The sequence below is a fragment of the Anastrepha ludens genome, chromosome 2 (assembly GCF_028408465.1).
Source record: "Anastrepha ludens isolate Willacy chromosome 2, idAnaLude1.1, whole genome shotgun sequence".
In the NCBI taxonomy this organism is placed as follows: domain Eukaryota; kingdom Metazoa; phylum Arthropoda; class Insecta; order Diptera; family Tephritidae; genus Anastrepha; species Anastrepha ludens.
Genome location: NC_071498.1, coordinates 130979142 through 130996195, shown reverse-complemented (window position 1 = coordinate 130996195; position 17054 = coordinate 130979142). Strand labels below are relative to the sequence as shown.

The window sequence follows — 17054 nt, the reverse complement described above, 5'->3', positions numbered from 1 at the left end:
CACCTCTCTCACGAAGCAGTCGACAACCTCTAAGTTAGCCATGAAATGCCGCACGTCTCTTAACGATACGACAGAGTCGTTACGGGGGACTTCGCACCACACTTCTTAACGAGAAAATTCAAATGAAATTGTAATTACGCATAGCGAAGGAAAGATTGCGTAATTATTCCAACTTCCGAAGCGCCCAACAATTGCGGCCGACGTTAAATGCTAAAAACACAACATCCCTATGCCAAAATGAGCATCGCATTGTCTTATGGGCAGACATGCTCAAAAGCTAGTCGTGCAAACTCATGACTTCTGCAGAAACTATCTAAACCAAGAAAAAATTCAGACGACCAAATGAGGCGGTAACATCAGAGATTATCAAAAAAATCTACAAAAACATGTTGAATGACCGAAAAGTGAATTTGCGAGAGTTTGCTGACATCGCAGAGATATGAAAAGAAAGAGTTGGCTTCATATTGCATGAGCATTTGACTATGAGAAATCTCCGTTCAAAGTGGTTACCGCGTTCGCTCACTGTTTCATCAAGACAACGCACCGTGTCACAAGTCAATCAGAACAATGACAAAACTGCGTGAATTGAACTTCGAATTGCTCCCACATCCACCGTATTTGCCAGATTTGGCTCCCAGCGACTACTGGCCGTTCGCAGACCTAAAAAAGATGCTGGCCGGTAAGAAATTTCGCTCGAATGCAGAGGTTACTGCTGAAACTGAGACCTATTTTGAGGCAAACCGTTCTACAAAAATGTTAATGAAATATTTTGGGCGGCGCTGGAATGATAGCGTTGTTCTTGATGGAAATTACGTTGATGAATAAAGCTGATTTTGAACAAAAAATCAACGTTTTCTTTCTTTGTTAAGCCCGGGACTTTTCAGCCCATGTGTTATGCTATTAAAACACCAACAGCAACAACCACAGCTGCACTTACATTATCATACCGACCTGGATTTAAATCTCTCTCACTCCACAATAACAACAAAAAAAGGGTTAACTCGAAAATAAAATATTTATTATCATTTAAATTTAATGGCACTTAAAATATATTAAATATTTTATATTACTCTCTTTTACTTACATCGCTATTTGTATATGTGTATGTATATATGTATGTATATGTGGTATTTTCTGATATTGTATAAGATGCATTCCATCAACTTTAGTTTCAAACTATCAGGGATATGAGACAGGTTTTTTCCATTATTTTCTCTGATTTTAATGGTTGTTTGAAGTTATTTGGGATTAATAAAGTTATTAAAATTTTTAAAGAATTTTTGTAAAGAGCAAAGATCTAAAAAATTTTTAAACATTTTTTGAAATATTAATGAATTTCGAAGTAGATTACTTTTAGAGAAACTTTTTTAGCGGCTACACAAAAGGGCATTACACTTTGCGCTACATTTGCTAAAGAACAATAAATTGCGTTTTTTGTTAAAATGCGCACATACAGTATTGTGAAAGACATAAGCAGGTTTTTCAGCTGAGTTATAGATGGTAACTTTTTCGAAAGTAAATATATCTAAATTACAATAACTACGCAACATATTATTTGGGATAATTAGATTGAGACAGACGCGGGATTTGATTAAAAATATTTCAAACTTGTGAATAAAATTCAGAATTTTTTTTGTTTGTTTTGCAATTGCTAAAATGTGAGTACTGGAAAAATGTCTGTCCAGCATCTAAAGAACTTTGTTTGTAAGCATATTTCTTGAACCCTATCGGAAGATTTATAATTTTTGCAAATGACGTCATACGTCAATAATATTTGACACTTTTGAGCTAAACAGCTGAAGTATCCAAACAAACAAGCAATGGAGTGTGTGAAGTTCAAAGTAAAGATTTTCATCGCTAATTTTTTTTGTTTGTTTTTTATCAAAAACAAATTTGGATGATTAATTTTACGGCTCCATATAACCGCCACTTTTGTTTCGCAAAATCTTCACATCTATTTCTTTTTATATACAATTTGGGCTTAAATTTTTTATTAGCTGTTTGGCAGAGCTCTGCTTCCTATTTGTGCTGTGCCTTTTGATGTTTTTCAACAAATGGAGGCACCTACAGTTTTACGCTGCTCCCGCTGGTTTTTTATGAGGAGCTTTTTCATGGCAGAAATACCTTCAGAGGTTTGCCATTGCTTGCCGCGGAGCGACCGCTATTAGAAAAAATTGTTCTATCATTTGATGCTTCATGACCAGAGGTTCGAACCTGTGCACTTCCGAATGGTAGTGACGCATCAAGCCATTCGTCCACGGCGCTCAGTAAAAGTTAAAAAAAGGAAATAGCTGAAAAGTGTGTTTCTCAGCGATATCTCAGAATACGAAGGAATTTCTAGTAATAGGATAATAGAAAATTTTCTAAGGATATATGGTCGGTCCCTCCCATTTATTAATGGGCATCTATACCTGCTATGGGCGCTATAATACGATTCATCTCAAAAGATATATCGCTTGCGTAGATCGTTCATGGCAATTTGTATACGATATCAAGTAAGAAACATCGTATGAACTGTCAAATTCAGACTTTGACAGCTAATTCGTCAAATTTACTTTGAAGTCGATGAAGCGGGAAACAATGAAATTCGCGGAATAGCAACATTTGGATATTCAAGAATTTCTAAAAAAAATTTGTTTCTTTTGCAAATTTGCAATAAAATTTGAATTTTTTTAAATTAAATTTTTTTAACCTTGTCGAATTTATTTTTGTTCGGTACATTTGCATTCCGCTCAGACTTAATTTTTATTTAGGAACCAGCATTAACACCGCTAACAGTGTCAGTCAACGTAAATGGTGGTTAAATTTCAAGGGCCGATGTTGAATTTGAACCACACCTAAACGTCAAGTTTTTTTCTGCATTTCATTTGACATTTTTCAATTTCAGACTAATTCAATTTGAACCATGGAAAGATACACAGTCAAGCAGCGCGTTAAAGTTATTCAGGCTTATTATGAAAACGGGCGTTCAAATCAAAATGCATATTCGTGATTTTTTCGGTCATTTTAATTGTCCAAATGTGCGTACAGTCGGAATAATTGTGCAAAAGTTTGAGAAAACCGCGTCTGTAGGAGATGTGAAAACACAAGTGCATGCTCGTACAGCTCGTACTGCAGAAAATTTTGCTGCTATTCGCGATAGTGTGGCTGAAGAGCCGTCCACCTCAACTCGTCGTCGTGCCCACCAATTGCACCTCTCACGCCAGTCGTTGATGAACATTATGCATAAAGACTTGCATTTACACGCATACAAGGTGCAATTGACTCAAGAACACAAGGCACATGTTCACCTCAGTGGATTCGTCAATAAGCAGAATTGCCGCATTTTGGGCGAATGATAATCCAAGAGTGATTGCCGAAAAACCAATGCACCCACAAAGAGTGAATGTTTGGTGCGGTTAATGGGCCAGCGGCATCATTGGGCCGTATTTTTTCCAAAATAAGGCCGGTCAGTCAGTTACTGTGAATAGTGTTCGCTATCGTGAGATGATAAAGAACTTTTTATGGCCCGAATTGGAAGATATGGATGGGGACGACATGTGGTTTCAACAGGACGGTGTCACTTGCCACACAACTAACGAAACAATGGCTCTTTTGCGCGAAAAATTTGATGGCCGAATAATTTCACGTCGCGGCGATGTCAGTTGGCCGCCAAGATCATGTGATTTGACACCGTTGGACTTCTTTCTTTGAGGTTATTTGAAAGAAAAGGTGTATGTCGATAAGCCAGCAACAATTCAAGAGCTAAAGGATGAGATAATTCGGCACATTAACGGCATAGAATCTCAATTATGCCTCAGTGTCATCGAAAATTTGGACCATCGGATGGCACGCCTCCATTGCCGCGGTGGTCATTTGGCCGATATTTTGTTCCATACTTAATTGAGCCATACCAATATTATCATAATAGAGAGAAATGACAATAATTTCCTAAAAAAATTTTATTTTATTCAAAATCAACACCGGCCCTTGAAACTTAATCTCTCTTGCCATCAAGTGCTACTTTGGACCCAGTAGGCAAATGAATAGTAAAGTACTCTCCCGACGATCAAAACTAACATTTTATAAGGCTGTCATCATGACCGTCCCAACGTATGGCGCAGGTGGACGATGACTACATCCAATGAAACGCCGCTTGGAGTGTTTGAGAGAAAAAAAATTGTGGACCTTTGCAGGCGATGAAAAAATGAGCAGTATGAGTTTTACGACGGTATAGACATAGCGCATAGAATATAGATCCAGCGGCTACGTTAGCTGGGTCATGTCGTTCGAATGGAAACAAACACTCCGGCTCTGAAAGTATTCGATGCGGTACCAGCTGGTAGTAGTAGAGGAAGGGGAAGGTCTCTTCTGTTGTGTTTCCAACTGGCGCCGATTAGCATGAAAAAGAAACGACTGGCGCGCTTTGTTAAACTCGGCCAAAATCGCTTAAGCGGTTATCACGTCAATCAATCAAGAAGAAGAAGAAGAACAATGGTTTAGACTGACTTAGTAGCAAAAATTGCAATTCATCAAGATTTGTGGCCAAAATTATAGAGTTCAAATAATTTAAATAAATTAAATTCAAATAATCAAGTGGCTTCCGTTTTGGGCAGCCAATTTGATGACCGATTAGTAGTTAATTTAATTTCTAGATTCTTCACAATCATTTACTCAATTATCCACTTCCAGTAAGCGTCCAACACTAGTTGAATATTGTGAACTGAAAAACAATCCAAATAATTGGATTACAGTTGCTTAGTTGCTGGAAATAAGTTGCTTAGTTCATGCACAATACTGTATCCATGTATAGAGTGACCCTCGATGATACGAATTATTTAATCGTTAATTTTTAGTAACAAACTACGGACAAATTACTTGTAGAGAGTTAAACATTAGGGACGATTTTCAAATATGAAAACGAAGCTGCTATTATACGAGCTACATCTGCACATATGTATGTATGTATGTACGTTTGAATGGGATTATATGTATGTATACATGTATGTAAATATTCACTAACACATACAAAATGCAAATACGAATGCGTTAACAAGTGTTAATAACAATTACAAATATAATTATCGTATAAAATTTTAAATAATAAAAGCAAATATCGTAGCGGTTCGGATCGTAAAGGACGTTCGTTATCGAAGTCAACACTTCATTGTTTCGAGCACATTTCGAGTATCGTATTCTGCCAAATTCCATATATACATATGTATGTAGCTGTACATGCATATGTATATGTATTTATTCACGTAAATGCTTTCATCGTGCGCGCTTCTAATTTCTGCAAACTGGTCCACTCCTCTCTTGGCGCTGCTAAAATGACGGGACGCGTGCCTTGTCTTGTGGCGCTGAAGTCAAAAATGCGTGACACGAACTCGGCGCTGTGTAGCCATTAGCTAGAACTATAAATCGGTTATGGGTCCAGCAACGCTTAGTTTGGTTGGCGTCTGTGCTACACTACCAACGCTGTTGACCGAGACGATCGTATGGGACTTATGTTGTTTCTGCTGAGGCTGTATAATCAACGTCGATGATGATGGTGGAGAGTTAAGAGTGGTGGTGGTGCAAGGGTTAATATTATATGCGCCGCCAACAAAACGATTTAGAATACCAAAACCTTCACCAACACTTGCACCAGCACCAGTACCAGTAGCAGTAGCAGTACCGTTAGTTAGGCTATATGCAACCGACCCAGATGGATGGATGGATGTACTTGTATTGTTGGTCGTAGCGGAATTGGCTTGAGTGGAGTTCAAGCGCTGTGTTCTTACCATATTCTCAAGCCTAAAATGAGAGTAAGTAAGAGAATACGAAAAAATACGAGTGAGCCACAAACGTACAAACAAAATGATTAGAATGTTAGACGCTACAAGTTATGTTGGTTGGAAATGTTTGAGAGTTAGAGCAAAAAGTGAACCCAGATATGATGAGGTGAGATAAGTGTAAGTGAGAGTGGTGAGTAAGACTACTCATGCGTGTATGTACATACACATGGATAAGAAAGTATGCAATTTTATGTATGTATGTATGCTTGTGATTAAATGGTTGGCAAAGGAGGGGCATATTTTTTTGTTTTTGTTTTTAGTAAATATTGTTATTCATTTGATTGTGAGTGTGTGCGTTTATTTTTTAGTGTTTCATTGAAAATCAAATAAAAGTTTTAAGAAAATTTGTTCAAACACAGCAATAATATATATATGTGTGTTTGTATGTAATATATGTACTTATGATAAAAGAACAAGGTATTTACAGAATTAAAATATTTATATAAGAAAATATAATCTTTACTGAAATTATGTAATAACTTAAGCAACTAACCGGATTTGCGGATTCTCAAAGTTTACCAAATATTTTTTTATATAATATTTCAGCTACCCTCGAAATATCTCTGGTCGCCTATATATAAATTAGTTAAGGCTTAAGCCACAACCACAGTTTAAAGAAGATGTGCTCTGGAGCTTTATAAAAGTTATTTCGCCAGTAATTAGATAATTTGATTATTGCATTTTCACTTGTTTGGGAATTTTTTTTAAATATTTAGTTAGGGGAAAAAGAAATCCACTATTTTTTCGGTAGATGGTGTAGTGATCGATTTCTCATAATCCTATCGATTTCTCGTAATCCTATCGATCGATCGGCCTCCGAAGCCGAATGGGAACTCACAGAAAGAACGGCGGTTCGAATCTCGGTGAAAACACCAAAATTAAGAAAAACATTTTTCTAAAGCGGTCGCCCCTCGGCAGGCAATGACAAACCTCCGAGTGTATTTCTGCCATGAAAAAGCTCCTCATAAAAATATCTGCCGTTCGGAGTCGGCTTGAAACTGTAGGTATCTCCATTTGTGGAACAACATCAAGGCGCACACCACAAATACGAGGAGGAGCTCGGTCAAACATCCAAAAAGGGTGTACGCGCCAATTATATACATATATATTATGTATCGATCAAACAATTTAAAGTTGGTGCCCGTTGTTAAGGTGACATTTCACACTAAAAAACTTATTTTGCTGTTCTTTGTTTGTTCCATTCCGTTGTTACAGGATGTTAATAGAAGTCAACAAAGGAAGATTCGCTACATTTTACAGCTTTTCCTTGATAAAGGCGAAAATGCAAGCCAGACCGCTGAAATTGGGAATGGTGTTTATGGTGCCTCTACTGTAACAGCTCATTATTTGTAATATGGTTTGGTCGATTCCGTTCAGGTATTTTTGATGTTAAAGAAAATGTCGATCAAATCACAGAAATAATCGAAGTTGACCGACATTTTAGTAATCGTAGCATAACCCAGGAGCTAAAGGTCGACCATAAAACAATTTTAAACCATTTCCGCAAAATGAAGGGATTTCTTTTTTCACAAACTAATCCATTCCATTATATGGTTCATTCATTTCCTTACATGGTTCATAGATTCAATACATCTAACGCTTTCAGCAAATCAAATAACATCATGCAAATGCTACGCTTTTTAATCAAAATTTACATTTATAGGAGTTTTTCATTTTTATTTAACGAAAGTACAAAGTGGCGCAAAATTAATCACCCTATCGGAAGTTTTATAATTTTAGCAAATGACGTCGTACATCAATCATATTTGATACTTGTGAACTAGACAGCTGCAGTATACAAACAGCCAAGCAAAGGTCAAAGTAAAGGTCAAAGTAAAGATTTCCATCACTCAAAATTACGACCAACTTTCGATTAATAGAATAGCGCACGTTCAAAAAATTGTTCTTAAGCAGGCCTGACGTTCCCTACGATTTGGATCCTCTGTTCCATCCTATAATTATCGGCTAAAGTTAATTGATTTAGAATCTCTGGAAAAGAAAAGGACAGCCCTTTCACTTTCGCTTATTTTCAGTGTTGTTAATGACATCGTCGAATGTCCAGCTCCACAAAGAAGTCATCGCAATGTTTACCCGTTTTTTGGAGAAAACTTTAAGATTAAATTTGCGAGTAATGGACCTTTTTGCTGAATTGTTGGACACAAATTACAGATTGAAGCGGAACATTGACTTGAAAATTGGGTAATTTTAATATCTCTTCATATGGACAACAGATAAAGATCACTGCCAAAGATTCAATTCGTCATGGAGGCAAAACGAGGTAAAATATTGTGAAAAATAGTGAAAATTTAAACATAGAAAATCTCACAAATTAAAATACTTCTAAGCTGGCCTCGCAAAAATTAAATTAGAAAATTAGATTTGAAAAAATTGCAGATTTAGACTAAAATATTTTTTAAATTTGTACTATTTAAAAATTACTCTGCAAAGTCAAAACAATAAAACAATGTCTAGAAAATAAAAGAAAGCATGGAATATTTTCGAAAATTTTGACCAGATTTCAAAACTTATATTATTTGAAATATGATAAAAGGAAAACATGGAATATTTCTCAAAATTTTGACCAGGTTCCACAACTTATCTACAAATAAAATAAAATTAATTTAAAAATTTAAAACATTCCATATCAAAATTGTACACTGTAAATATATATATGGCGTATTTAGAATATTTTTTTCAATTTGTTAAGGGGGCAGATACCCGTAAAATTAAAATCTTTATATAATCCTTTAAGAATTTGTCAAAAAAAATTTTAGAACGTAAATTTAAGTATTTCTTATATTATAGATCGTCAACCGTGACGACTCTATTCTTTGCGTTCGAGCGCTGGGAGAGTTATAGTTACGTTACCGACTTTTGACGCGTTTTTCGCAAAACTATATTTTTCAAATTGGCGTACACGATAACTCGAAAAGTTATTTACCGATCTCTCTGAAATTTTATCTTTTTTCTTTTTTATGATATTACTTTCTATGTGAATTTAAAAGTTTTCGAAAATTTTTCAAAAAAAATTATTTTTTCGAAGCAAAAATTGTAGGAAAATTCGCCTCAAAACTCGTTTTTTTAAGCTTTTTATTCCGCGAATTGTTTTTCCATTTGTTTTTAATTCATATAAAAATTATGACATTAATAAACAAAAAAATGTTTGGTTTTTGTATTCAGATAACTGACGCCGATGCTACAATGCCCGCCGATTGAGAAGCCCCGCTGCGACCTTCCTGGAAGAATTGAGTGTACATCCGCCATTTTGAGTGATAAAAAAAAAGAAATTTATATTATTTTAATGTATAAATAAACTGTGTGCCAATCTAAAAAAAAAATGTATTTACTTCTTTATTTTAAATAATTTTGATGAAAATTAGGGAAAATATGGCCCTTTACAGGTATCTGTCCCCTTAAGGTAATTTCATGGATCTTTATCAGTATAATTTGGTATAAAAAAAAATTCTTAGTCAAATAACAGGATTTGACAAATGCATTTTTTAGTAAAATATATTGAAAAGTTTTCTACTATCTACTATCGGCGTCAAAAGAAAGTGCTTCGATTAGTTTTTTATTTATTTTTTTCAGTTTCAATTATTTTTTATAAAAATATAGTTGTCTAAAAATAACAACACCCAACAACATTAGAAAAAAAGAAAAATTAAAACAATTTACGCGTTCTTTGAGCCACCTGAAAATTGCACGCGTATAAAAATGTATGATCGGCTTTTACTCTAAAGATTCTGATTAAAAAGTTTGAAATTTTAAGGAAAATTTCCCGAATTTTGATAAATTTTTTTACGAAGTTTGAAACTTTACGTTGTATGGTTTTTGTCAATGTATGAACTATATTTTTAAAAAAATAATAAAAATATTTCTATTAATAAATTTTATATTTTTATAAAAATATTTTTATTAATAAATTTTATATTTTTATAAAAATAATAAAAATATTTCTATTAAAAAAATTTTATATTTTTATAAAAGTAATAAAAATATTTCTATCAATAAATTTTATATTTTCATAAAAATAATAAAAATATTTCTATTAATAAATTTTATATTTTTATAAAAATAATAAAAATATTTCTATTAAAAAAATTTTATATTTTTATAAAAGTAATAAAAATATTTCTATCAATAAAATTTATATTTTCATAAAAATAATAAAAATATTTCTATTAATAAATTTTATATTTCTATAAAAATAATAAAAATATTTCTATCAATAAATTATATATTTTCATAAAAATAATAAAAATATTTCTATTAATAAATTTTATATTTTTATAAAAATAGTAAAAATATTTCTATTAAAAAAATTTTATATTTTTATAAAAGTAATAAAAATATTTCTACTAATAAATTTTATATTTCTATAAAAATAATAAAAATATTTCTATTAATAAATTTTATATTTTTATAAAAATAATAAAAATATTTCTATTAAAAAATTTTTATATTTTTATAAAAATAATAAAAATATTTCTATCAATAAATTATATATTTTCATAAAAATAATAAAAATAATTTTATTAATAAATTTTGTATTTTTATAAAAATTATAATATATTATAATACGAAGAAGTATATTATATTTTTATAAAAAATAATTTAAATTAAAAAATAAATAAATTGTCAATATAAGGCGCACACTTTCCTTTGTCGCAGAGAGTTTTTATGTAGTATATGATAATCCTATAAGGATAATGTAAATAAATTATGTATTTTTTTTCTTCTTTAGTTTTTTGTATATATTTTGTTTTTTAATCGGAATCCGCCAAAATTTCATGATTTTTATCCAAACAGAAGTCGCCGTAAATCTTTGGAGAATGCTGCTGAAGTGACAGTTCAACATAAATCCGGATAATTTCGGTAACGCAAAAGCGACTGACGGCTGCTTCTTTCTTTGTAAATACGTCTGAATAAACTTTGTTTTTGTATTTTACTGTAATCTATTGGACGCCAATTATATATACATATGTATGTATACATGTGTATGTCTGTATATGTGTATGTACGTATATATATAATATATATGCATATGATATGTTCGATTCGGATTTATATCCTGTCAAAGTATTTTACTCCAGCAACATTCGCTTTACGCTACGACAAAAAAAACAACATAGCAAGTGATGATAAGAACTCGAAATATCAACTATTTAACTAATAAAGTTTGCTCACATGCTAATTTAACATTTTTTTGTTTTATTTGAAAAGTTAAACAATAAACTTTGAGAATCCACAAACCAAAAAAAATTTTTGTACGAAAAAGAAACTTGCATTATTTTAAGGCCAGTTGTACTAGAAATAAAACGCTTACACGGCGCGTTATAAATAAACACTCAAATACCTAGAAACATTTTTCATTCGTCGTTACAGTAGCCAACGGTTGTAGATATTTCTATAATCATACAATTCTAATTGGGAGCCTCGTCGAAGACAAGAGTCGAATGATGTGAAATTAACTGGCATAAGGTGTTTTATTCTTTAACCCGCTCACACATACATATACGCATGCACATATAGATATTGTATATATATATATATATATAGATATATATATATATATATATATATATGTCTATATATGCGTGTATGCGTGTATGCCCAAGGATTTGCTTAAAATGCTCGTTAATGTAGATCTCTCATTCAATTCGGAACTTCATTCGTTCACAAATTCATTATTTTCTTCCAAGTCTCCAAAAAAACTGTCCATCAGATAGTTTCTCAAATATTACAATAATAATTTTCTATACTGTAGTGTAAATACTGGCATACGACTAATTTACTGCTGATTGCATTAAACGCTCGACAAATAATAACAATAATAAAACTGTTAAAAAACTAAAAATAATTTAAGCAAAAATTCCAAATGATAGAATTTGTGTAAATGGTAGCTAATGCGAAGCTAAATTTTTTTTTTTGTGCCGCACAACATTTCGCTAATTTGTATTCAAGCTTTTAAACCCACGCAATAACACGAATATCGGCCTCCTTACGAGCTGCTACCGCATCCTGTAGTTCCTGCTGCAGCTCCTGCGCCGACAATTTGCTCTGACCGTGAACATCTTTATCACCATCAACTGCATCAACAGAGTGTACAACATCGCCTGTAGTAGTTTCACCATTTCGCTTCGAATCACCAACAACATTTGGCACTCTTCTGCCCTTCTTTTTTCGTTGTTTCACCTCCTCCTCCTCCTTCTCGGTTGGCGTTGATATCAATGCGAAATTAGGCGGTGACATGATTTGTTGCTGATTAGACGCTGCGGCGGCATTACCATTGGGCAATGGTGTTACTGTACAAATGCCTATTCCACTGGCACCATTGTTGCGTACACCAACGCTAACACCACCACCACCACCACCAACACCACTACCCGCTCCTATGCTACCGCCACCATCCGAACTGGAGAATGAGCTGCGCAATTCTGCTGCTGCACGCCTATCACTTACGGTCACCAAATCTGCGGCACAAGTTCCGGGCGTTTCGACGATATGCAAGCGCTCACCCTGCTCATCCACTGTCAGCGCTGCGGTTGGCGGTTGATGGTGTATGGTGCCGTAGTGAAGATTCATCGATTGTGAGCGTCGTGTTGAGGCTGTGGGGAAGGATTTGCGTTGTGTGCGCAGTGTTTCATTCTCATAAATCACATCGGGCGTGTTGCGCTGATTGAAGAGGCTCGTCAGCATTTGGCGCATATATTTGTTCTCCGCCTCAAGATGTGTGATACGTTTGTTGGACTCCTTGCGATCGGCGCGCAAATGATGAACTTGAGACTAAGTAGTAGAGGGAAAAGGGTGTTAATTTTAAAGAGAAGGCCATGAAAGGAGGGAGTTTAACTTTACCTTCAGATCTTCAATGTCGCGCATCATGCGTAAGTTGCTCTCATTAAATGACCACTGGCGTTCCTCGACCATCGCTTTTACCCTGGAATGTACGAGCATGGATATGTGTGTGTAATAATGGGTGTTGTTTAATTTCAAAAACTAGTTATAAGGCATTTATCACTTAATCTAGTAGTTATATGTATAGCTAAGCTTAAAAGCTAAGATATTCTTTAGAGACACGTCAAACAATAATCCTGCGCAAGTCAATGGGAAATCAAGTTCATCCAACCAAGGTACACATCGATCAAAGTATAGTTTCGTTGAATCAATGATATTATTCAAGTTTCTATGCGCTTCGAATGTGAATATCAAAATTATTTAATTCACCGTATATTCTATAAATATTAAGAAATAGAAATTGAATCCAATACCGCCAAATTGGAAAATTCTACGAAAATGATAAAAGAAGGAGCATTGCTGTCGGATATATCAAGGATGGCAGATACCAAGGCAAAAATAAAAGTTCTTATTCATAATTGTTTCCACAAAAACTATTAACACCCAGTTTCAAAGATTAAAAAACAGGAAGAAGATAAAATAAATCCCGGTAATGAATCACAACAGCAATGCGAAAATAAAGAAAATGCAGATAAACAGAGAGCAAAACCTTCTCAGGAAGCTATGAAAAATAAGATTGCTCTACTCGAAAAAAATATGAACGCTTTGTATTCTGCCAGAGATACTATGCCAAGCCGTGCTGAAGTTGATAAACAGATCATTAAATTGTGTGAGGAAATAAAAACAGCAAAACAGTCTTGAAACAGGAAGATTCAAAACACAGTTACCCAGAAGAAACACAGGGATGGTATAAAAAGAAAGTTAGAAGATATTTGCCATGAAAATCCAGAAATAAAAAAATACTATCTCTGAGGGATTCAGTGGGACGTCCTAATCTTGAAAGCAATCAACCATCACTATTGAAAACAATTGCGGATATAGCTTTATTTGCGAGTACAGCAGATGATAGAAGACGAATGGAATCTATTCGCAGCGTAAAAACTCTTGGTGAACTCACACAAGAATTACGTAAAATAGGATTTGACATTAGTCGCAGTGGGACATATCTTCGTTCGATTCCCAGAAAATCTAATTCTGCAGAGGGACGAAGACATGTATCGGAGAGAACATAGCATCCATACTTGGACCAGATCAAGTATTTTTCATATCTCAAGATGATAAAGCTCGAGTCCCTATTGGCGTAACTGCGGCAAATAAGCAAGCACCTCTTCTAATGCACATCGAATATAGAATCAAATTACCTGACCACGATTGGGTAATCGCTGAGCGTCATAAATTAATACCATCTGTTTATGCTGGTATCAAAATCACTTCCAGTATGCTAGGACAACCGCAAGCCATTGGATATTCTGGACCAACATACATCGCTATTCGAAGTGGAAAGCATAGTTCATCTACTGCTAATACTCATGCTCAGGATTTCGAGACGCTTCTCGAACTTGAAGAGTTTCGACCATTAGCTAAAACTGACCATGGACTAGTAAAACCAGTGGTAATCATGGCGGTTGATGGACGGCCAGATGAAAATCCGCGTTATGAAAAAGTCTTAGGGTTTGCTATACAACACTTTAAGCGACATGATCTCGATGCATTGTTTTTAGCTACCAATGCTCCTGGAAGAAAAGCGTACAACAGAGTAGAGCGCAGAATGGCTCCTCTTAGTCGGGAACTGGCTGGTTTAATATTGCCTCATGGCCATTTTGGGTCTCATTTGGATGAACGTGGCGTTACAATTTAGAAAGGTCTAATTTCGAATTTGCAGGAAATGTATTAGCTGAAGTATGGAGTTCAATGGAAATTGATGGCAATAATGTTACTGCAAAATATGTTGGGGCAGGTCAACAAGATGTTCCTGATTTTCCAGACATTAAATATTTGTAATAAATCTGCTTACATAATACTTGAACGACCCCCCAGACATAGACACAATTAAGAAAATATATTTGAATCTATTAAGGTAAAATTTGAAACAGTCAGCAGAGCGGATGGACATTATATGCTAAATAATTTTAAACTGTACCGAGATTATGACCCTAAGCATAAAGCCCATATTGCGCAAGAACGGCTGCTCTATAACTGGCCAAAAGTTATTGCTACCCCTCCCCAATCACTCGAACTAAACCCAACAGAAAACTTGTGGAACGAGTTGGAGCGGAATGTAGGGCAGAGGCCAGTTTCTTCGCCCAGGGAACTAAAAGAAAGGTTACAGGAAAAAGGTCCGATGTTACTAAAAACAATCGATTTAGTACTAAATATTAATTTTGTTAATTAAAGCATTCTTTATAATTATTTTGTTTCAGTATTCCAAAACCGAATATAAATGTTGCATGACTTTTTTACTATTTTGTGTTTTTTTGTCCTATTTTGCTCATGGGAATTAAATTTTTTTAACTATCGCCAAAATACAGTGTCCCGCACTCGAAGTGTAATAAGGCCATAAATTTAGTTTGGAAATAATATAAAATTAAAAATCAATTTACTTTTGCTCGATATAAGCACCTTTTGCCTTGACTATGACCTTGAGGCGGTCCAAAAACGAATCGCAAGCTGGTTATGGCTTTTTTCAGCGCCTCAGGACTGGTGAATCTTTTAGTTCGGACTTCGCTTTCCAAACTCGCCCAAAGAGAATAATCCACCAAATTCGCGTCTGGTGAATTTGAAAGCCATGTGAAGTTCGGAACGTTGTTTTTCAGCCATTCTTGGTTCACTCGAGCTTTGTGAGACGGTGCCGAGTCCTCTGATCTGCCACCGAAATGTTTGTCTGCCCACGGCTTTAAAGAAACCTCTAGAATACGCTCCTGATAATATTTCGCATTTACTTTGACGCCAGGCTCAATGACAACGATTGGAGAGCGCCCATCTGCAGTTACAGCGGCCCAAACCATTACTTGTGGCGCGTGCTGCAAACTGGTGGCCAATCGATGTCTCAAATTCTCGTATAAACGATCGGTCAAATAAACTCTATCGTTTTGGGAGTTTACGAATTGTTCAATCAGTCAAAATTGTTTCGTCAGAAAACACAATGTTCGGAAATTGACCGATTTCGGCCAAGCGACGCAACTTCTTCGCTCTCTCAAGTCTGACTTGTTGCTGTTTTGGTGTGAGATCACGCGCCTTTTGAATCTTGTAAGGCTTGACTTTGAAATCATTTTTCAGTATGCGGCGGATGCTATGCTTAGATATTTTCAGTTCTTTTGCCGTTTGATTGGTACTTCGTCAGGGATTTCGCTCAAGTCGCTTCTTCACTTTTTTAACCATTTCACGTGACGTTGCAGTCTTTTGATGACCACCTCCATGACGTTTCGCGATGCTACCAGTATCGTTGTAATGAGTAATGATGCGATAAACAAAAACTTTATTTACTTTATTTTTGCTTTATTTACTTTAAGGTGCTCGAGCTCACGAACAATCGCTAGTTGTAATTTTCCAGCCAAATATAATGCAATCATATTATTACGTTTGAAATCCGTTACTGATTTTCTTTTTTCGCGTTTACACTCGGCAAAATGCTTCCACGCGCTTGTAAACAATACGCTGGACTGTCATTTAGCCATCTAACAGACAGCTGATGTCCGTGCATCAGCTGCGCGAGTGGTCTGAAGTGGGTTACACTTCGAATGCCGGACTCTGTATAAGGTACTACGCATTTCCCAATTGGTAACGGGAATCTGTATTTGTCAGATTATTAGCTATTGAAAAAATGGCCGTGCATAATAATAGTATTTTTAAGAGCACTTTTTTATTATTATTATTATTTTTTTTTTTCAATTTAACTTAATCGAGCTGCCTTCGCTCGAATTCAAAAGTATTTCACTTCTAATGGTTTCGCTTCACTCACCGATTTAGTAGCGCATCTTCGCGCACGCGTGCTGCTTCCTTCACTTCGCGCACCACATCAGTCATCATGCCGGGCGTGTAGGCGCCTACAATTATGCAATATTAAAGGGATTTAACGAAAACTTGCACAAAAAAAAAAGATATAAAATGATACAAATATGGAACATATACGAGAGTGTAGCAAATGTTTGATGAGAACTAAACCACACAAATTTCAAAATACTTAAACGAAAAAGCCAAAAATGTTTTCGAAAACTAAAATATAAAAATCATAAACATTACATTGGACAACATACCTGAATGATACGTTGGCGCTGGACTTTGCATACCACCAAATCCACCGCCAAATACCATGGGCTGACTGTGTGTACTTAATCCACTCAAGCTATCTCTACGGTGTCTCAAACCCCAATTGGGTGCGTGCTTTAAAGCTTCAATATCAACTAAAGAGTATTTTTGTTTTTATGGTGTTGTTGTTTTTTTAAT

General features: G+C 34.8%; 1 protein-coding gene across 5 annotated transcripts in view; it reads right to left on the bottom strand.

The window, feature by feature from the left end:
• Nucleotides 1–996: 996 nt before the first annotated feature.
• LOC128855342 (uncharacterized) overlaps nt 997–17054 on the bottom strand; it is a 114672-nt gene continuing 98614 nt past the window's right edge. For 3 of the 5 annotated variants that reach the window (XM_054090186.1, XM_054090187.1, XM_054090189.1), the window contains 5 exons: nt 16865–17011; nt 16570–16654; nt 12672–12753; nt 11794–12602; nt 997–5775 (listed from right to left, as the gene is read on the bottom strand). In XM_054090186.1, coding sequence (XP_053946161.1) covers nt 5394–5775; nt 11794–12602; nt 12672–12753; nt 16570–16654; nt 16865–17011 — 1505 coding nt within the window. In that variant the 3' untranslated portion in view covers nt 997–5393. The remainder of the gene's footprint in view (nt 5776–11793; nt 12603–12671; nt 12754–16569; nt 16655–16864; nt 17012–17054) is intronic. The other 2 variants (XM_054090190.1, XM_054090188.1) reach the window with 2 other exon arrangements.